This window comes from Diplotaxodon limnothrissa, linkage group LG7, assembly GCF_057381915.1.
Source record: "Diplotaxodon limnothrissa isolate DT_005_m linkage group LG7, D_limnothrissa_male_GT1.1, whole genome shotgun sequence".
Classification (NCBI taxonomy): domain Eukaryota; kingdom Metazoa; phylum Chordata; class Actinopteri; order Cichliformes; family Cichlidae; genus Diplotaxodon; species Diplotaxodon limnothrissa.
Window position 1 is genome coordinate 62739162 of NC_140602.1, and position 23154 is coordinate 62762315.

At 40.5% G+C, this 23154-nt stretch overlaps 1 protein-coding gene across 1 annotated transcript; it reads left to right on the forward strand.

Annotated features, from left to right (window-relative positions):
- Nucleotides 1-8526: 8526 nt before the first annotated feature.
- Nucleotides 8527-23154, forward strand: odf2a (outer dense fiber of sperm tails 2a). The gene is made up of 20 exons (XM_085358640.1): nt 8527-8558; nt 9930-10043; nt 10210-10323; nt 10419-10595; nt 11100-11293; nt 11556-11688; nt 11830-11955; nt 12478-12552; nt 12668-12739; nt 12884-13000; nt 13223-13408; nt 14534-14569; nt 15975-16084; nt 19028-19163; nt 19373-19483; nt 19589-19852; nt 20344-20444; nt 21839-22001; nt 22587-22712; nt 22797-23154. Exons 1-20 carry the CDS (start codon nt 8556-8558, stop codon nt 22965-22967), a joined length of 2529 nt encoding a protein of 842 aa, XP_085214766.1. The 5' UTR covers nt 8527-8555; the 3' UTR covers nt 22968-23154.

The window sequence follows — 23154 nt, forward strand, 5'->3', positions numbered from 1 at the left end:
GAATGAGAAAGTAAAGGGAAGTAGTGCATGTGTTGCATGGGCCTGTACAGTTTAGTTAGTCAATTGGTGAAGACAATCTAGTGAGAGGTGGGAGAGGTGGTGACCTGTCAGAGGTTCAAATTGTTGTGCTTTCTGATAACACAGATCGTTACTTTTATTACTGAAATGGATAGGCACCTGTTATCTTCATGACGACAGCATTAACGTGTGGCCTGCCACCTAATCAGAACATTCTTAGCTGCTTTCTTATAAAGCACAAGAAATACCAGTCGTGCTCCTCTCGCTATGTCCTTAAGTCATTGTTGTCACCATACTGGCTGGTGGCTTTCACTCCTTTAAGCTCAAAGATGGTTCCAGGCAACTTTGCACCACAGGAATTCAGGGCTGCCCCAAAAGTTGACTATGAATGCCAATTTATCAGGATCCTAAAAGCAAAACTTATGGCTTTCTGGATGAGCTTTGTTTCTACCCTTGCCTGTGGCCCCAAGCTGCAGGGAGTGACTTTAGAGATTATAGCCCAGAGCTTCCTTTGAACCAACTGTGGTGTCTCGTGGCGATAAACCGCATTCACACTGGAAGTGATTCCTACCAACATATCGATGAGAAACCACAGAAAGTGAACAGTATTTAGTGACTATGGGTTTAAAAACATGCTGGCGACGCAACTTCCAGGTGAGCGACTTAAATGACCACCAATGAGAATGAAGAATACTGTTGATTGACAAATGACCTGGTATTAAATACATTAGAGGCTCACCTAAGTGATCGGGCATCAGCTTCAATGCAATGTGCAACGAATGAGTCAGTCAGAAGAGCCTCAGAGTACGGCTTCTGCTCCTCCACCTCGAAAGGAACCACGTTAAGTTGTTCCAGCATTTGACTAGATGCCTGCTAGGTGAGGTGCACGTCCTACAGGGAGAAAAAACCATGACAGTCCCAGGACCCGCTGGAGGGTCGAGCTTCCCTGCAATCTCTGCCAAAACTACAGCCTTCAAATCCTAGACCCATAGATGGATATTAGAATCCCTATTAGCTGTGTCTTAAAGGAAAGCTAATCTTAGTGGGGTCCAAACTACATTAATATCAAATCCATATGAGAACTTGCATAGCACAGTACTAAAACTTCATAAAAGCATACATAAATGTATAAAAAAGAGCAATTTGACATATCTGCGATCAGTTATATTAGTGTCTGTTGCAAATTTTGCACATTTGTTTGTGCTTTAAAAGCATTAGACTGCTACGTATAGACTTTGGCTTTTGTTGTTGAAATCTTAGAGTTTATCCAGTGAGTGAGTCCCCAGTAGGTTGTAAGGGCTGCTAATGCAGTAGGTTTGTTAGCGATCCTGGAAACTGTAGCAGTTCAGAATGAATACTAAAGAGAATGCTGCACTAGACCAGCCTGCGAGTTCCTGCAGTGGAAAACCGCCTCCCATTTGCCATTAAATGTTTAATTCTCAATTCACAATCTGTCTCTCACAGAGGCTTGGAGGAATTTTAGCTCAATTTTACCTCCAACTTATTGGTAGCTTTCTTTGTTTGATTATTTAATTGTCTTTTAGAGAAAACGTTTGATGTTTTTGGTCACACTGAAATGCATTCATTGTTGATTTGGTCTTTTTATGTGATTATTTGTGAATAGAAGTGTGTGTGTATATATATATATATAGTATATAACATCACCAACCAGTTCCATTGAAACCTCTAACATCTAAGAGGTATTAGCTAAAAAGAAAAATTGTCTTTATATTCAAACTTTCAGTATTACATTGGCTAATATGCATGCCTCATATCTTTAATGTAGTGGGGCAGATGTAAAAGGTCCAAAGGTTTATCAGGAACTGCTGTCGATTTATTCCTGGCAGCAGCAGGGGAAAGTGACTGCACATGGCTGCTGAAATTTAACTGCACTTGTTGAAATGTTGGAATGATACAGCAATGCAAGAAGCAGCTGGTTGAAATGACATTTGACTTTTTAGTGTTGATTTTTTTGTTATTGCCACCATTGGAGTGTGCACACATGATGTATAATAGTGTTGCGCAGAGATGTGTTTGTTCAGTATTTTGCAAGACTATGTAATCCATAATGAAATATGAAGTTAAAGCGAGGAGGAGCAACATGGTAAAGAGGCCAGTTTGTTCTTTGACCATTTTTCTCTAGTTACATTCCAGCTTTCCGAGGATGTGAAGAGAGGCAGAGGACGAGTGTTTTCTCAGTGTTACATTTGTCTATGGAAGTCAGCTGTTTCTACATTTTCTTTTCTTTTTACCGTAATGTGTTTCCTGTATTGACAGTTATGACATTTAAAATATTGTAGGCTTGCACTTTATGAGATTTAATGTTCTTCTGATCTTGTTAGTTGTTCTTTAGTCCAGAAATTGAAAAATACTTTCATGTTGTTGTTCTTCATACCAGCCCTACACACTGGTGACCTTCTTTCTCTTGAAGAGTAAAAGTTACGTGGGTCACTGATTTTAAACTTTTCATCTTTTGTCATGTTTTTAATAGCAGTTGGCTGTATTAAGTAGGCAGCAATAACATGTCATTTACATGTGTGAAAAAGAATGAGAAAGATTTCTGTGGTGCTCAAACGTAATGCTGTTGGTGAGGATTGCAATACCAATGATGTTTTCTAACACTTTGTATCAATGGTACACAGTAAATCCTCAAACACTGCATACTGACAAATTTGTCAGGTACTATTCCAAAAGTCTTGTTTCTGTGTTGTTATAACTTCTTACTGTACATTCAGTTCTCAGAGCTCAAAAGATCTCTGAAAAGGTTCAACACTTTGGCCTGCTGACACAAAATTAGCATTTTTCTATTGGAAAATAACCCCAAACACAAACTGCTGCTGCCCCTTCATCGGAATTATAACGACGAAACCTGATAAATAAAAGAAACGAAGAACGTAACTTTGAGCTTCTGTTAACCGTTTGTGGAACTTCTGTTTCTGTTGTTCATGTTCAAAACATCACCACAAATGCAACATTTGTTATGTAGCAGCACTTGGATCATTGATGCAAACAGTGTGTATTATTTAAAGTTGCCTCTCACAGATGTTTCCTGAAACTTGTTTTTTTTTTTGGGGGGGGGTTCATGTTGCAGTCAATTTTATACTACTCTACCCAGCAGCGTATGAAGCATGGTGCGATAACATGTTTATAACATTCTGTATGATGGAAATGGGTCGTGAGTCACATGATTTAATGGCTATGTGAAGACTAGATTGTTAAAATGTTTTTTGGTGCAATATTCTCGAGGTAAATTCACTGCACATTTTTTATTTTTTTTATTTTTTTTAAACAATAGAACAAAAAACCCATCAGTAGTTCATGCAAAATAACAGCTATGTTAAATAAAATGTCAAGTTGTGTAAACAAGGTACTAAAATTGTATCACTAAAATAGCTTCTGTGAACAAAATATTAACAAGCTCATCTTGTATGATATGTATGAATTTGATTAAATAAGGTAGCTTGTGAGAATGAAATATTTACAGATTATACAATTATGCAAACAACATGTTGCAAGTTGTGCAAACAAATTACTAAGAAGGTGGATTCTGTGAGACGGATGGAACTTTTACAGGCATAATATGACCAAGATGACTCGTGTGGGAAACATCACTGCGCAAACGAGAGACTGTCACAGTACATGCTTTACATCCTTTGGTCGGTGTTTTTAGGAGGATTTAAATACTACTAGCAATGAACAAAAACAAATGACACATTATACACTGCAAGTCGAAATGTAAAAGCAGTGTGTGTTACAAGCTAAGTACCCCCTATGATTCAGAAACTCGTAGAACCACGTTTAACAACAATAACTCAAAGTAATCAGAAAGTCCCATCACAGCATTTTAGTCAGGTTGAGGTCTGGACTTTGACTTTTTTCAGTTATTCTGTTATAGATTAGCTGCTGTGTTTAGGGTTAATGTCCTGTTGATGACCCAATTTCATCCAGGCTTTAACTGTCAGACAGATGGCTTCACATTTAAATCTTGAACATTTTGGTATACAGAGCAGTTCATGCTCCACTCAGTGACCGCAAGGTGCCCAAATCATCATCGCTCCACCACCGTGCTGACAGTTGGTCTGAGGTGTTTGTGCTGGTGTTGTGAAATGGAGCTCTTGGGTTTGTTGCAGTGTTTGAAAGATTGACACATGTCTTGAATGTTTTCCACTTGTGAATAATCCGTCAAACAGTGGACAACAGATTGTTTGGAAATGGCCATTTAACACTTGCCAGGTTGATGGGCAGCAACATTTTCTTATTAAAGATCGTTGTTGATGTCTTTCCTCTTTGGCGTTGTGTTAACACACCTGAATGCTCAGGAGCAGCAAACTACCTAAACCTGAGCTTATATGGAGGTGCTCACACTTGCTGATGATCAGATAATCAAGTGGATTTGATTAGCAGTGCCTGGCTGCTGCTTGCCATCTTAATTCCTTTTGAAGCAGTTAAAGTGTGCCTACTTTTTCACACGCTGCTTCTGCATTTGACACAAAATTTAATATGTTGTGTGTTATGTTGTTGTTCATTACTGCAATGAATTTATCAGAATGTGTAATCTGCAGGATTATACAGAGGATATCACTACTGTAAACTAAAATGGAAATCTAAACCCTGAAATCCAACTCTGTCCAAACCACAAAAGACTTTTTATTCCTCTTCTGCTGTCAAGTTGCTATTCCTGTCATAATTATCTGACATGTTGGGTGTTCAAGGACTACAAATGTTCAGCGTTTTGTGACATAAATTTGCCTTATTTTGAAAAGTTTCACTCTTTTATTTTCCAGAATTCACACGGTCATATATTTATATTTTTGTTGCAATCATGCCAATTCAGTCCATTTCAAAGTAATCAAAGTGAAAATGCACAGAAGATGCTGTGATTTTTGAAGGCCAGCTATGGGGGTGAAATCTGCCTAGGCAGTATTAGAATCCAACAGAGCACAAGAAATAAACTTGTTTTTGACATGGACGCACAAAGCCCCAACTCCACGTCAGCAACCTGCTAACGCACGTCACAAATAACTGCCAACTGATCAATTCTGATTTCTTCCCCAGATGTGCAGGGGTCCTTTCTACTGTTTTCTACTTGTAAAATTGTCCAAAAGATGGGAGCACCCGTCCTTTATACCCACATGTGTCACATGCTTGTGATTATCAGTGTCAAAATGTCAAATGTATTTTTAATATTTCTTTAAAAAAAAAAAAAAAAGAACAGATGTTTATCTGTAAGCAGCATGTTTGTTTAGAGTAGGAGGTGCCAAAGACTGGTGTATTCTCATGTTCCCATCTTAACAATGATTAAAATCAGTTATTGTATCACATGTTGCTTTTTTTCCCCTCTGTGATGGAGCCAATAATGAAAACAATATTTGGCTTCATTAAAGGAGTGTCCTGTGTCACAACAGAGATGATGTGTGTATGTTTCTTTATTGTTGTATGTTGTTTGTGTTTAAAGAGTTCTGTGATACAATCAGCTTTACCCGTTTGTAAAGCAAGCCTTTAGCTGTGTTGTAGTGTGGGGGAAAAAAAGGCTAGTGTGCCTGAGTAGCACCTTAAATCTAAAAGCAGCCCATTAGCTGATACACTCAACAGATGTGTTTCAAGGTTCAAAGATTTCAAATATCTTTCAAAGATTTTCTTGGGGCACTGGCTGCTATTTATTCGTATGAATCATGCAAGCACAGAAAAAGGATCTAACTCAAGGAATAAGTCATCTCTACATATAACAAACAACGTAGAATCTAAACATATGTGGTAGACACTTTTTTTCATTTGTCTTATTCCTGTAGTTGAATATTTTTCCATCTACAAAGTTATGGAACATACAAGTCTTGGGCCATATCCTGATCACTTAACCCCCAGCCACTGAGAGAAGCTGCAGCTCTAAGATAAGATAAGATAAGATAGAACTTTATTAATCCCTCGGGTGGGTTCCTCTGGGAAATTCGACTTCCAAAAAAAGCACAGCAACGACCGAAGTTACAGTTACAGAACTGTTTTTTTTATATATATATATATATATATATATATATATATATATATATATATATATACACACACATACATACACACACACACACACACACACACACACACATATATAAATACAGAGACAAATATAAATAAAATATACGAAGGGGATAAATAGAATAAATAGGAATAAAAAATAAAAATACAAGTGAATTGCACATTTCAAGTATTGAGTCTATTGCACTGTTGACTATTTACAAAAAGTATTGCACAAGGTATTGTACAGTGAGGTGAAGAGGCACTACAGCTTAGTTGTTCCCCCCTCCTTTGTCCTCCTGTTTCCCCTCCCTCTCCCCTCCAGAGAGGAGTTAAACAGTCTGATGGCGTGTGGGACAAAGGAGTTTTTAAGTCTGTTAGTTCTTGTCTTGGGGAGAAGCAACCTGTCACTGAACAGACTCTTCTGGTTGTTTATGGCCGTGTGCAGAGGATGCCCAGCATTGTCCATAATGTCCATCAGTTTCTTTAATGTCCTTTTCTCTGCCACTGTCACCAGAGTGTCCAGCTTCATGCCGACCACAGAGCTAGCCCTCCTGATCAGTTTCTCCAGCCTGGATGAGTCCCTCTTTGCTGTGCTGCTCCCCCAGCACACCACAGCATAGAAAAGTACTCCAGCAACCACTGACTGGTAAAACATCCTCAGGAGCTTCCTGCAGATGTTAAAAGACCTCAGCCTCCTGAGGAAGTACAGTCGGCTTTGGGCTTTTTTATACAGGTGCTCTGTGTTGCATGACCAGTCCAGTTTATTGTCCACCCACAGCCCGAGGTACTTGTACTTGTTGACCACCTCCACCTCCTCCCCCTCTATCTGAACTGGCAGTGGACCTTCTCTGGACCTCCCGAAGTCCACAACCAGTTCCTTAGTCTTTGAGGTGTTGAGTTGCAGGTGGTTTGTGTGACTCCATGCGACAAAGTTCCTCACCAGACTTCTGTACTCCTCTTCCTGATCATCCCAGATACACCCCATGATGGCCGTGTCATCTGCAAACTTCTGAATGTGGCATAATTCAGAGTTGTAGCAGAAGTCAGAGGTGTACAGGGTGAAGAGAAGAGGGGACAGCACAGTTCCCTGTGGTGCTCCTGTGCTGCTGACCACTGTGTCAGACGTGATGTCCTTCAGCCTGACGTACTGTGGTCTGTCGGTGAGGTAGTCGGAGATCCAAGCCACCAGGCAGGGGTCCACCTCCATCCTGTTCAGTTTTTCCTGAAGCATACAGGGCCGGATGGTATTAAAGGCACTGGAAAAGTCAAGAAACAGGATCCTGACCGTGCCTTTTCCCCCATCCAGGTGTGAGTGGGCTCTGTGTAGGAGGTACAGGATGGCATCCTCCACTCCGACACCCACCTTGTATGCAAACTGTAGTGGGTCCTGGGCATGTTGTACCTGTGGTCGGAGGAGGTTGAGGAAGAGCCGCTCTAGAGTCTTCATAAGATGTGACATCAGTGCCACCGGTCGGAAGTCATTCAGCTCATTGGGCCGGTTCTTTTTGGGGACCGGGACGATGCAGGATGTCTTCCATAGGGCGGGCACTCTCCCCAGTCGCAGACTGAGGTTGAAGACTCGTTGTAGCGGCTCCCCAAGTTCAGCAGCACACGCCTTAAGCATCCTAGGACACACCTTGTCTGGGCCTGCTGCCTCTAGTTAAAATAAATAAATTATAACAATTTTTAAATAGAAGGATTTTGAGGTGAGTGAAATGTAAATATGTGGTCCTTTAAAGCTACTGCTGGGGTACTGCTCAACTACACTGAACTTAATTCCTCCCAAACAAACAACAGTTCAATTCAGTTTTATTTATACAGCGCCAAATCACAGTTGCCTGAAGGCGCTTTATATTGTAAAGTGCACCCTATAATAATACAAAGAAAACCCCCCCAACAATCATACGACCCCCTATGAGCAAGCACTCTGGCGACAGTGGGAACGAAAAACTCCCTTTTAATAGGAAGAAACCTCCGGCAGAACCAGGCTCAGGGAGGGGCCGTAATCTGGGACCAGTTGGGGTGAGAGAAGGAAGACAACGATGTACTCATGTATATTTTTGTTTTCCTTTTCTGTCATTTAGCATATATTGCATTAACAGAAACGTGAGATTCGCGACAGCAAAGATGATGGCAGAAGAAAAACACTTCACCTGCTTTACCGCATTTGACTGCTTCTTGTTCCTCTGATGATTCAAAGTAAGAGTCCGAGTGAGTTTCAAGATGGCTGCTGAGTGGTGAGCTTACTTTAGAAAATGGAATTGACCTAGCGGGGGAGTGGGGGAGGTTCATCTTCATTCAGCTATTCTCTTTGGTAGCTTGTTAAGTGTGTTGCTAAGTGACGTAACGTCGTCGACTCTGCTCCAATCTCTGTTTGAGAAAGACGTCACGTGCTTTAAAGTGACCAACCAGAAAGAAGCTTTGTCTGTTGGCGTTGACTCCAATCCAACTCCTCTCGAAGCATTAAATGGTGCTTTGCCAATGAATTATATTTCTATTTTGGGGGGTGTATTTTTACGGTTTCTCCTATGGTAAGATTCCTGACTTGTTCGTTTACTATACACATCCTAAAAATGCTGTCGTGAAGGTTTGAAGCTAATGTGATGGGAAGGAATAGTGACCTCATGACAACTTCGCCAACTGTTTAAAACAATGTCGATATGAAGTGTACTCTTTGGTTATACATTAATAAATGGGGCGTCAGCCAAAAGTCTTTTCCTAATCAGACATCAAATACAAGAATGAGGATCAGATTTGTCGGTGACGGAGTGAGTGATAGATGTTGATAGGTGTTGATAGACCAAAGAGTTAAGGTGGAAACTGTGCCTAGGAGGAAAGAGGGAAAGCAAGTTTGATGTGAGGAAAGGCAGGAGTGCAGAGGTGTTTGCAGAGGAACTGTTTTGAAATATAGGAACTATGTCTGGTACAAGGCAAAAGAGTTGGCTGCTATGATGGAGAGGAGGAAGAAGGTAGAGTCTTAGAGCGATACTTAGAGTATTGCGTGTGCAGGAGAACAGATGGAAGCAAGGCCAGGAGCACTGTATTTGGATTCAAGCTGTCCAAGTACTGTGTACATAGGACAGCACCTTTCTCCTCCTAAGGAAGGAAAAAAGGACCAACCTGTGTGATTAAGCTGGAAAGGATGTGAAAAAGGAGAGATTGATGAAGGACAGAAATGTGCTAAGAAGAAAGTGTGTTGAGGAAATTGAAGACGTTCTTTGAGGAGCTGATGAATGAAGAAAACGAGAGAGACGAGGATTGATGAGGAAAGTTAGGGAATCTGAAAGTGAGGGGAGCTGTGAAGATGATGAAGAGTCCGTCCAGATGACATACCTGTGCAGGTATAGAGATGTCTGGGAGACAGAGTAGTGGACGTCTTGACAGATGTGCGGAGCACTAGTAACTACAGAGGGGTAAAGCTGATGAACCCCTCCTCAGCTTCAACAATAGGTGGAATAGACTGGAGAAGTGGAGGCATGTTCTGGAGAGAAGAGGCACGAGTGTCACTAGAATCCAGACAGTAGATGAGGTGGAAAGGTGAACATGCAAGGAACAGCGTTAGTAAAGGTAGAAACGTTTAGAAACATCGAAAGCAGTGCACAAGAGAAATGAGTGTGTTGAGCTGGAGGTGGCAGTTGATGATTTTCATTGGGAGTAACCAGAGTGGACAGGATCCAGAATCTGTGTCGGATCATATCCATAACATTCTTTTTGTAAAAGAATACCCAGTAATTTTTCTAGCTGTTTTTGACTTACCTTAACAGAAAATTATGGATTTTGTGCACTCAAACTAACATATCCTGTCGTATTTATTCGCAAATTATTAAGATATTGTTTTTTTTTTTTATTGAGCTACATGCTGTTCTATTAAGCTTATTCTTACTTAAGCTCATGTGCCACAGAGGAAAATCACGAGAACACGCTCAAATTCACCTCCAATTCATGTGCACATCAATGACACCGTGCCAGTACACGTGCACCTGGAAAGCCAGAGGAGTCCTGGCAGGTCACCTCAGGTTAGATATTTGTATGTGGACTGTCTGTCTTGTGATGTTGTTCATGTTTTATTGTGAATGTTTCTCCTAATCTAATCTCTTGATCATAAGCCGTTTGCTCACTCATGCCCATAGTACATGCCCATTCTAATAAATGCAATTAATATAAGCACACTGTATTTTAAAGGGGAAGACTGCAGTCAACAAAGCAGACCTTCGTCCCACAGCTAAAGTCAAAACTCGAGGTGTGGGGATCACGCCAGGAAAGACCTCCATACGTGATGCCACATATAAGTGGGAGGTAATACCTTCTCTCAGTTTCCAGTCCACTCTGCTATTTTTTTAAAAACACTCACGCAATCAAAGATATAGTGTCACGGTATATTTTGCACCAAGGGGCCAACGCACAACCTTGAGATCACACCACCGAAACCAGAACCTGAAAGCTCGCAGTCTGCACTTCAGTTAGCTGACCTTGCATCAGAGGAGGAAGAAGGCCTACATGGACAAATCAGCCAGTACACGAGGAAGATTGACAACTTATTGACTGAAGTCAGCTCGCTGAAAAATGAGGTCAGTTTGAATTAAGCAACTGTCCAACCTACAACCCTAACCTTACTATTAATTAGACAGATTTCAGATTATAATTTGTTTGTTAGTAGTACTTATGTTATAAACATTGTTGATTTCTATTTTTCTTACATGGGATTTTCAAGGCGAGTCTTGTTACATATTTATTGTTACATAACCATTTAAGGGCACCCAGACAATAAATGGGTTTATTCCATGGAAACTGTTTTAAATACTCCTGGAAATTTGAACTCCTGGAAATTGAATGGTAAAATCTAAATGTAGAAATGTATTAATTTAGTCAAAATTCTCCAGTCTTGCCACTCACGTGTAATAAGTATAGCAGGGAGATAACATGTTCATTTACCCCATTGAAAGACTTGCCCTCATTTTAAACTGCCACATCTGATGATCACAAAGAGCAGCGAGGTTTTCTTGTCGATTTCTGTGCTTAAAGCGTTGGTCCACATGTCCTTTTTCACTTATACCTATCCGGTATATGTGCAGGTAGAAATGCAAAAGAAGGAACGGCTGCTAGAGCGTCAGTCGAAGCAGCTGAGCGTGTCCCAGCGGGTGATCGCTGAGCAGGAAGAGGAGCTGGCTGAGGTGACCAAAGAGCTGGAGGAGACGGAGAAGGAAAACACCAGGTTACGGCTTTCCATGGAGAAGATGCTGGAGGAGAATGACTGTAACAGGCAAATGTGATTCCAAACTCATTCCCAACCCTTCACGTGACAAACAGCCTCTCTTTGCCCTCATTTTCAAAGGGCTTAGAGATCTGGGTGGTTAATTATACTATAGGCAACTGAAAGAAAATAGCTTGATTCAACTGCATTTCAACTATACTACCTGTTAGCGTATGTGACATAAAGGTGGGACAGTCATTTCAGAGTATGACGTTTATGAAACTCATGTTCGAGTAGTAGTATGTTTGTGATTTAAGGTCTGTTTGTTCCTACACAGTGACAGTGGGCATCAGGACAAAGATGCTTTACTCAGGATGCTGATGGAGGCTGAGGTGAATGGAGCAGCAGCTGCAAAGCAAGCCTCCGCCCTGCGAGAGTCCATTTTCAATCTGTGCGCTCCTGGTAGCAATGTGAGTATTACCTCAGGGTCTGCTCTTTCAATGTGTCCTGTGAGACTAGGGGAACATGGGAACTTTAGAAAGAAACAGGAGGCTTTCTCAGTGTTTCGTGATGCAGTGTTTCTATCTCTGTCTGTGTCTTTGCTGCTGAAGAAGCCATTTGGCTCTGAGTCTTCAGCCTTGGCCTGTCAGAACGAGCTGCTGCTGCAGAAACTGGAGACATTTGAGGTCACAAACCGAACACTGCGGAAGCTTCTCAGAGAGCAGCATGAATCTCAGGTACTGTGCAAGATGATTTTTTGATTTACAGCACAGATCATTTGGAGAAATCTAAAGAGAGCCTATTGCGCCTTAAGCTCCAGTGTAAATGGTTGCAGGACTGTGTTGATGATCCATTTCATGCAAGCAGGGTCCAATGAATGAACCGTAACCTCAGTCTAATCCAACTGCCAATTTACAATAGCACAAAATACACAGGAACTCATGCTGCCTTTAGATGAGTAAATATTGAACTGTTTCTGGGACAGTATTCTTTCACATGAAAACAACACAAGGAAACCTCAGTGAAGAGAAACAGAGTGAGAAAAGGGGGCATGTCGCAGTCGTAGTTTTGGTAGGAAGCTAGATTTGCCAGTATGGTGCAGATCTGTTGTAATTTTCAAATAAATGAATCCTTACTTAGTAAGTTGATTATATTCTGTCACAATATTTAGCCTTGGTTGGTCTCTTAACACTTTTGTAGATGCAGTAAATGCTTGTTAAAGAAACTGGTGAAGTTTTATATGTGTGGATGGTTTAAAGCAGATGGAGTCACTCCAGCTGTCAAGGAAGGACGAATTACTCAAGAAACTGGCAGACACAGAAGCTGAAAATGCCGTGAGTTTAATAGAAACTACAAATTCTTTTTGTTTAAGTAACCTCACAAAATACATCCATTTTGTGTTGTTTCCTTTTTTGTGTCAGAAATAATATGTTTTCTTTCCTTTTACAGCATCTTGTTGTTAAACTTCAAGAGAAAGACCGAGAGGTTAATCGACTTGCCAAGCTCTTAGATGATGAAAAGGTGGCTGTCTTATTTAGAGCTCTCTTCATCTGAAATTTTCCATACGGCATTCTTTCACTGCAGCATTACTCATATCATATAATCTTAGAACTAACAAATGTCAAAGCACAAAACAAGTATCTTCTGCTGGCTTTGGAAATGCAGGACAATGCCAGGAGCACAGCTGTTTTTTCAAAGAGCCTGGAGTCAACACGAGCTCATTTACAAGGACAGCTCCGGAGCAAAGACGCTGAGAACAGTCGCCTCACTGTGCAGATAAAGGTTTGTGTGGTATCTTCTGCCATCTGTTGCTGTTTTTGGTGCTGTGTATAATAATGATGGATGGATGGATGGAAAGAAAGAAATGATAGTCAGTGAACACACACCCTGGAGAATATATATTTATTGCAATCTATATTTGTCCAGTTGTTTGTATTGTAGTCAGACATGTTTTTTTCAGTATATCTTTATCTATGCGTCTGTTATCCTCTGCCATTGGTACAGAACCTGGAAAAAGCAGCCAATCAGCAGAAGGTGGAGATAAAACATCTGACAGATCAGCTGGTGACACTAAAGCAGCAGGCAGGCGCAGACCGAGAGGCTCTGAAACGAGCCGCACGGGCCCAAAAGCAGCGAGCTGAGCGCAGCGAGGACACTGCAGGCCATCTCAGCATCCAGCTGCTGGACATGGTACGTCCTTCCACAGCGCAGACATACCAGTCTATTAAAACCTTTAATGTCATGGATATTAAACTTGTTCTGCTGTTTTTTATATTATGTCATTTCTGTCAATTATATTCTGTTCAGTTTGATTTTGTCATATAAGTCAATTCAACTCAATTCAATTAAATTTTATTTATATAGCGCCAAATCACAACAAAAGTCGCCTCAAGGCGCTTCATAGATACAGAGAAAAACCCAACAATCATATGACCCCCTATGAGCAAGCACTTTGGCAACAGTGGGAAGGAAAAACTCCCTTTTAACAGGAAGAAACCTCTGGCAGAACCAGGCTCAGGGAGGGGCGGGGCCATCTGCTGCAACCGGATGGGGTGAGAGAAGGAAGACAGGATAGAAGACATGCTGTGGAAGAGAGACAGAGGTTAATAACAGATATGATTCAATGCAGAGAGGTCTATCAACACATAGTGAGTGAGAAAGGTGACTGGAAAGGAAAAACTCAATGCATCATGGGAATCCCCCCCGGCAGCCTACATCTATTGCAGCATAACTAAGGGAGGATTCAGGGTCACCTGGTCCAGCCCTAACTATATGCTTTAGCAAAAAGGAAAGTTTTAAGCCTAATCTTAAAAGTAGAGATAGCGTCTGTCTCCTGAATCCAAACTGGAAGCTGGTTCCACAGAAGAGGGGCCTGAAAACTGAAGGCTCTCCCTCCCATTCTACTTTTAAATACTCTAGGAACAACAAGTAGGCCTGCAGAGCGAGAGCGAAGTGCTCTAATAGGGTGATATGGTACTACAAGGTCATTAAGATAAGATGGGGCCTGATTATTTAAGACCTTGTATGTGAGGAGCAGGATTTTCTTCCTAGTTTGACTTCAGGATCTGCAGTTAGTTTGGTTCCAGTGTGTCGCAGAGAAGACGGGTCTTATGAAGAATACTGACTGTCTAGATGTGCATCTATGATGTGTTATTTTACAGTTGCCATTCACCATCCTCCTAATGACCTTTGCTGTTTTGTCTTTAAGAAGATGCAGTGACACTAGACTCTTTGTATATTTGAAAACTAATTTAAGGAGATGTTTCTTTTAGATTCAGTATAATACTGATGCCACTTTATCTTCATTATTTTCAGAGGTTGGTTGCAGAAGGATCTCAGGTGCTTAAGAGTGTGAGCTTGAGCCCATACTGTTCTTCTTAATCATTAGGCTGCTTCTTTAGATTGTACCATGATGTGTAGCTTTTTCAGATCTTTTAGCCTGCTTCTCTTTGTCACGCAGGTTCTATTTAAGTGATTTCTGGATTCAGTGGGTTTGGCTGTAATCAGGCACAAATGTGGCCCAGATTTCCAAAAAAATGTGATAAATCACAGTTAATTCGACCATTGGTACAGTTAAAAGAAACATTTGATGCCTTCTTTTATTTGAGCCTGCCCAGATCCTGAAGCCTTCTTCATCGTCTTTGTCACTGACTGAAGAGTTGCCAAGCCAGCTAACTTAAAGAAAGCCTGTCAAACTTGCTTCATAGTCCAACCCTCTGGTCCGTACTGCAGCAAACAAATGTAATAAACACCACAGAGTGTGAGCCTGAAATTTGAGTAGATGAACTGGTAATGTGGAGTTTTAAGTTCCAGAGCAGCAGATCAGAAATAGTTCAGTCAGCTCTGAGTAAGTGTGCAGGTGGGTTATGAACAAAAGTCTTATTTCATGCAGCTCTGACACACCTATAGAGAGTCTGTACTTTAATTCAGTAGAAAAAGCAATATTATTCTGGCTGCTTATATGATGACCAGTAGTAGGTACTGTAGATATTAATGTCTGGGACCTTATTACTACAACTGGGCTGGTTTGTCAGTACTATCTTACCCTCTGGAAATATTTGGCAGGGCTGTTCTCTTTGCATCATTGTCATGGTCCTATTGGCTTGGAGAGCAAATAGCAGACATACAGGATAGCTATAACTTTCTGGATAACCCCAGGAGGTTATAGCTATCCCATTAGTCTACTATTTTGCTTCCCGGTAGTTCTACATCTTTAGTTTGGATCACCTTCTCTGTCTTTGGCATCATTCAGCCACACTTAGTGTGTCCTCGCTCTTGATCCTTTCTGGTGAGGTGCATCAAAGAGTTAAAGCCTTGCAAATTTTCTGGCATACAGCTTGATGCCATATGATGTAAAGTCATAAAACCAAGGAAAAACAGGACTTGTTTTGCTCCTTAAAAAGGTCGAGCCATTCATACATCACCAGCAATCCAGCACAGTGCTTGTGTTTTTCAACTTAAAAAACAGCTGCAGCATGTTCATAGACAGAGCTGGTCACAAACACAACAGTGGATTTACAGATTACAGGTTTTTACAGTTCTACTATATGTTTATGTACATTTCCAAAATGTCTTTGGACATGATTCTAGAACTCAACAAATGGAGATATTTGACCATAATGTACAATCAAATACAGCATATCAACATAAGCACCTCATACCAGGAGAAGTCTAAAAACAAACCAGTGCCCAACTATGACTATAACTGAATCAACCAGTATTAGTGAACAGTGACAAAGATGTATTCCAATTGCAGGAGAAGCAGATAGCAGAGGTGCTGTCAGCAGCTGAGACATGGCAGAGTCAACATGCACGAGAAGCAAAAGACAAGAGTAAACTGGATATTGAATTGTCGCTATTGAACAGGTAACTGCATTTTCCTTTTCTCTGTTCACAAAGGGGGGATAAAAAACCCAAGATCCTAAACTCCTTTTATTTTTCACAAAGGAGTTTTGGACAGCTGAATAGCATGCAGGACAATAAAAGTCTGTTGATATTTTTGGAAAATCACCATGAATACATTTTTATTTTGACGTTTGCAAGGTCTTCAAATGTCACATTGGTAATTGTGCAGAGCAAAATGCCTTATACCACTAATGACATTAGCATAGGGTTATAGACTGTAGCCATATACCGAGCATCCCTTCATTCATTCATCAAGCTTTCTTGCTTTCAGTATCATTCTGGGAGAGAAATAAACAGGGAATTGTTTGAGCTGAAGTTGGATATAGCAGTACATTTGAGGGTGGGATGTGAGAGACATGCAGATATGGAGAAAATGTAGTTGACACAATATGTACATGTATGTACTTTGGCAAAACTCTGAGAGGAGCACTCTTGCTGAGACTCATTTGTTTGGCTGTTTTGTTAAAATACAAAATAAAATGTGATCCTAAGGAAAACGTGTGTGTGAGATGTAAATTTCAACTTAATTAAATTTTTATGTATATAGCGCCAAAACAGAACCACAATCGCCTCAAGGTGAAAACTGTGTAATCTAATAAACCCATATTATATTGACAATAGAACATATCAGCACATGTCAAAAAAGTTGGAATGGAGCAGTAATAGTCTGGAAAAGTAGGTGGTACTGAAAAAAATGTCTGGAGGAACATTTTGCAGCTAATTAGGTTCATTGGCAACAGGTTAGTAACATGATTATAAAAGCAGCATCTTGGATGCAGAATTTCTCAGCGTAACATAGATGGTAAAAAAAAAAAAAGGTTGCCATAGATTGCTGGTCAAAAAAAATGAAGCCGGTATGGAAGTGCATTATATCCATCCATGCCACCTGGTGGCACTAGCTGAGGTTGCAAAAACACTTCCAGTCCTATAGAAGTCTATAGGCTTTCTGTGTTCCCCTCTGCAAACACTTTGCTACTGTGTTCTTTGACCTAGTCATGCATTTTGGGTCATACTGAATAAAATAATGTAAACATTATCATACCATGTTACATAAAGCAGGATGAGCTGTGGTGTTATCTGCTTTCTCATTGGCTAACGACTTGTGAGCGTACTAGCAAGTGGTTTCACAGTCAGAGGTGCCCTTCGTCACTGTCAGGGTCCATCACTGTTTTTTGTGATGAAGATGGTGGAAAGGTTGACTTTGAGACTTCAGAATGGACATTTACAAACTGACGGGTGATGCCAGAATAGCTATGTAGCTACAACAATCTCCAAAAAAATCTGCATCTGCAAATTGTGGAGCAACTGTGCTGTGGTCAGACAAATTGAAATTTGATAATCTTTTTGGAAAACGTAAATGTCAGGGGGGGATTGGCAGGTTTCACATCTGGAAAAGCGCCATCAATGCTGAAAGGTTTAGAGCAAAATATGCTCCCTGTGTGCATAATATGCATATTTAAGCAAGACAATGCTAAACTGCACATTTAATCTATTCCTACAGCATGTCTTTGTAGTGGAAGAATCTGGGGGTTGAATTGGCTTGCCTGCAGGCTGACCCAGATCTTTCAATAACTGAAAACATTTGGCACATTATGAAATAAGAAATATGAAAAAGAAGACATATGGCTGTTGAGTAGCTAAAATCCTCTATCAGATAAGAATGGGACAACATTCCTCTCAAAATTCCAGCAGCTGATCTTCTCAGTTACCAGACATTTACGGACGCGTGTTAAAAGAAAACGGGACACTACCCGGGGGGAAACATGGCCCTGTCCCAAATTTTGTGAGATGTGTTGCTCCCATCAAATTCAAAATGTACCAGTGTTTTTCTTTGTCAGTTTAAATACTTGATATGTTTTCATATTTTACATATTCTATATTGTGTTGTGAATAAAATAAAATGAGTTTATGAGATTTGCAAGTCATTTGTATAAAGCGCCTCGAGGGAACTGTTGTTGTGATTTGGCAGTATTGTCATGGTCCTGGGTCTGGGCACCCTGTGTTTTTGTTTCCTGGTTTTTGAATATACTTTCACTTAGTTAGTTTCTGGTTATATTTGTTGTTTCTACGCCTTAGGGGAGGCACAGAAACAAAAGCCTGTGTTTCATGTGTCACGTCGAGTCCGTTATATACTCATGTCTGTTCTTCAGCAGTCCCAGCGGTCCGTGTCTCAGCTTGTTTCTCATGTTTCCTGTTTTATTTTGATAGTCCCGCGTCTTGCGTTTAGTGTGTTCAGGGTTGCTTCCTCCCTGTCACATTGTCTCTGACTAGTCGCAGCTGTGTTTCCCTCCTGTTTGCCATTTCCTTGTTATCATTGTGCATTTAGTCCTCTGTCTGTCTCTTGTTGGTGCTTTTCTTCCTTTGTGTTCCAAGTTTCAGGTTTCAGGTCTTAGGCTTCATGTGCTTAGTATTTTAGCTTTTCCCAGTATAGCTTCTGTTAGTTCCATCTTAGTCCTTCTTTGCTTTTGTTTGTAGTCTTGTGCAGCCAGAAATAAACTGCTCACTTTCTGTTCACTTCATCACATCTCCATTGTCTGCATTTGGGTCTGCACTCTCTTCACTCCACACAATCTGCAGCAGCAGACATCACAACTATATAAATAAAGTTGAATTGAATTTATTTTTACTTGAGTTTTTATTTAGTCCAATATCACAAACCAGTGTGCTCAGTGGACCTTTTAAACATTATTGAACCATATATAAGTCTTTAGACCCTTAATTCAGATAAGGGCAAGCTTCCAGAAAATGTAACATGAAAATCACAAAGATCCCGTTGTGATGAAATCAGTTACCAAGCTTCATTAATAGAATTTTGACTTTGGACTTTTGCTCTTTCAGATGGATTTTGTTTATATGAATGGAAATCTAATCCTTGTTAACTTGTTATCATATCTGGTATGACAGCCGTATAGCAGAGCTGACTGAGCAGCTTCATACTACTAAGGATAAAGGCAGAGCAGAGAAAGAAGCGCTGCTGGATCGTCTCCGTGAAATCACTGCAGAGAGTACTGCTGCCAAACTGGAGAACCAATCCCTCAAGGTGAAACAGCCAAAGTCACTTATTAATGATAACAGATTTGCTAAATGTTAATGAAACCATGCCCTGATCAGAATTTAGACACATCTGTTATGCTTTTGCGGCTTGGATGTAATCTTTCCATTACTGATTCTAATAGCTTTAGGTTGACTTATATTGCATTAGGAGTATGAACTGTCATTTTTATTTAATAAAAGTTCTGTTTCTCTCAGGCTACAGCGTCTGCGGTGGAGGAGAAGCTGTCCGTGTCTCAGTTAGAGCTTCAACAGGTCAAAGTTTCCATCAGACAGTATGAGGGCCTCCTAGACAGCTATAAGATGCAGGTCATTATTTCACACTCTCATGGGGATACAACAGTTTTACATTGTCATTGTACAGAAATGACACCGTTATTGTCCTTGTTGTCCTGTTAAACCATATCTACAAAGTTGGAGAAAACCCAGGCTGAGGCAGATGAGTACTGTGCTCGGCTGGCTCAAGCAGAGCAGAAGGCTCAGACGGTGCAGGGGGAGCTGGAGAAGGAGATCGATGAAGTGCGCAGGGAGCTTCTGGGACGGCTGGCAGAGTTGGAGCCTCTTCCTGAAGCCCTACAGCGCTCCCAGCTACAGCTGCAGGAAGCTCAGGATAGGGAGTGCAGCCAGGAGAAACACAGCTTGGATCTCAGCACAGCACTGACTGATCTCCGCATGAAGGTTACAACAGTCTTATGCTTTATAGCCAAAGATAGCATTAAAAATATTAACAATATTGAAATGATGTTAATGAAAATAAAAATATAGGATGGTAGTGGTACAAGAGCAAGAACAAATGGAGATGACAGATAATAAATGATAGATGGGCAGAAAGGAATGCTTGTTGGGAAGTGTGGATACAATGGTGCTTTACAAAGTTTGGAAAAATAGCTTTTTAATATAATTATAGCTAACAGACTAATAAACTTGTAGAAAAGGGCACAAATAACAATTCTACCATACCCAACTGGGGGTAATGTGGGTTTTAGCATCTCTCTCAAGAGCATTTCAACTTTAACAGGAGCCAGGGATCAAACTACCAACTTTCCCCCTTGTCTCTTGAGCCACATCCATTCCATTCTGAGACTACTTTTCATCTCTGTGCAGCTTCAGTTAATATTCAGTGAAAATGTTTTCTAAATACATTATTCAAAGGCCTTCTATTGTGTTAGGTGGAGACCCAAGGCAGCCAGATGGAGCTTCTTAGACAGAAGAAAAAGGTGCTGCTGGAGGAGAACAGACAGCTTCAGCAGCGAGTAGAAAGTTTGGAAAGGTCCGTCTTCTCTTATGCTGTTTCACTTTAATAATGTCTAGATATATAATTATTAATCAACCACCATGTCGTCCAACAGCTGTTTCTTGTTCTTGTCTTTACACCTTGTCATTTCCTAATAAAACCCCGTATCTGATCCTGTTCTAGAAAGCAGGTTTCATGAAATTCAGATTTTTCAGTTTAAAAAAAAAAACCCAAACCCCAGGTAACATAACCGGCTTACTGGGACATTTGTTGTATTGCAATTGGTCAAAATAAAACACAATGATGGAGTTAACAAAGTCGGAAGCAGCCATTTCTAATCCTCTTAATACTAATGATATGAGGCTGGGAAGAGAGCATATAGAACTATGTTTGGCCATAAGTGAAGGAGCATGTCCTCCATTGACAGCACGCCGTTGTTTCATAGCATAAAGGGGAGTGGACAGAAGACACTTGCTGCTCCACAAAATCATGTTGTCAGCAAGTCTCTGAAATGCTTTTAGGCAGAGAAATGTCCTGTGAGCTGGGTAAATGCTGAGGTAAACATTAGTGACCCTGTCAAATAGGAGCAGCACATTTTATATCAGGATTCTGAATTTGTATTTTGTGAGGTGAGAATTGAGCAAACATAAATCCACTGATGTTTGTTTAGCTATTGAATCATGATGTCCCGTCTGGCTGAAGAAGGAGAGTTCCCAGGCTTGATTGGCCAGGGGGTCTCCTGAAGCAGCAGAGGAGTATCAGAGGGGGTATCCGGTGCAATTTCTGCAGTTCTGATAGAAAAAACTGGGGTGTGATAGGAGTTTAGAGTCTTTCGGTAGGCCTCAAAAAAGTTCTGGCAAGCTGTCCGCTGACTCAGGAATGGGAAGCTGGCTGGCTCAGGCTGTGTTTGGTTGGGCAGGAGAACTGCTGACTGGGACTGGCAATACACTGCAAAAACTCGAAATCTTACCAAGTATATTTTTTTAATTTCTAGTCAAAATAATCTCATCACACTTAAAATAAGACACAATCAGCTACAGGGTAACACTTCAGTAAGATATATGAACTTGTTTTTAGACAGTGCATCTTGAAACTAGAGATTTTTCACTTATTCCATTGGCAGTTTTTTTTTTCACTTAATACAAGATATTTTTGCTTGGAATAAGTGAAAAAATCTGCCAATGGAACAAGTGAAAATTCAATTAAATTTGTCTATTTTTAAATTTGACAGTGCTTGCCTTGCTTGTCCTGCCTTGCTTGTCCTGCCTTGCTTGTCCTGTCAGAATTCCACTGAATCATATTTGAATTATATCGATTTAATATTAAATACGCTCCCAAAGCCTGTTAATTACGCAATTTGAAATATATGTTCATTGAAAATACTCTAACTGCACCTTGTTGTCATTGTCTTTTTGTTTGCCATCTTCTAGAAAGTTAAAGGAGGCCGGCAGTCAGAATAGCGACCTGCTAGCAGTTATTGCAAAACGAGAAGAGACCGTCCACAGCAATGAGCTCCATCTAAAAGAAAAAACAAGAGAATGCTCATTATTGAGCCATCGGCTGGAGGAGGCTCTGGATGATGCTCGCCAACAAGTCTGATCCTTTTTCATAGTGATTTACTTATAAAGAACTTTACACAAAATATGATTAACCCCAAGTGTGACAGCAATTCACAATAAAAAGACACGATGATACAAAGCACATACAGACCATACAGCCCGGCAAGCTTCAGAGGAAACACCTGGATTTTAATTAACATTATAAAGCAAACTTAATGATACTGCTTCAAATATGTTGTTCCTTTAAACCACTCCATCTACACAATGGACTGTGTATGTGTATCTGTAAATGCAATGTTTTAGCTCTAAATGCCCACTCCCTCAGCAGTATTATAATCACGGGTTTCATTTCTTTGAATTGGGCTCTGGGTTAGTGTTCTGAGTCAGTCACCACCTTAGATATCTTGGCATCTCTGACTATTAAATGTTTCCTTTTTAGCTTGTATTAAATAGGCTTTATTGATGATTGAATTTAACTGTGGTCAAATATGATACACCCATTTTTTCATATATACATACACTGACTATATTTTTATTTGAATTTGTTTATAAGAGCATGTAACATTGAAATAGTGTATAAAAGAAATTATAGTGAAATCCAGTGTGATCTGTTTATCAGATGTCAGAGACCAAAGAACGTGTTGTCAACAAACAACGTTCCACCCAGTCCAAAATACTGGACCTAGAAAACCAACTCAGCAGGACCACTGCAGAAATTAATCAATTGAAACGGAGCAAAGAGCAGGTAAAGGCTTCTGGGAATTACTGACTAAAATTGTCTGCGTAGAAACATCTGCTGGTCTGTAAAGTATGTATTTCTGATGTTTAGATGGAGTGGCGGTACCAGAGCCAGCTGCAGGATTTGAAGGATCGCCTGGAGCAGTCAGACAGCACTAATCGAAGCCTGCAAAACTATGTCCAGTTCCTCAAAGGATCCTATGCTAGTGTGTTTGGAGACTTTTCCCTCAGCAGCTCTCTGCAAGCCTCCTCACCCAGCTGATTGTGTATATTCCAGAACAGTGGCATGACTTAAGCCTGTCACTAGATTTGGCTGGCAGAGCTGGAGGCTGTGATGGTACCACAGTTTAAATAGCTCAGCTGTAATAAAGTTTCCTACCACAGAGCTCACACTTGATTTTGTCCCTATCAGTAAAAGATGTTCATTTTTGTTGTAGTCAGATTTTTAT

Excerpts from the sequence above, each read along its gene's own strand:
- odf2a (XM_085358640.1), top strand. Across the intron at positions 10,324-10,418 it reads ATGCCACATATAAGTGGGAG|GGGCCAACGCACAACCTTGA; the intron begins GTAATACCTTCT and ends TTTTGCACCAAG. Across the intron at positions 22,713-22,796 it reads TGAAACGGAGCAAAGAGCAG|ATGGAGTGGCGGTACCAGAG; the intron begins GTAAAGGCTTCT and ends TCTGATGTTTAG.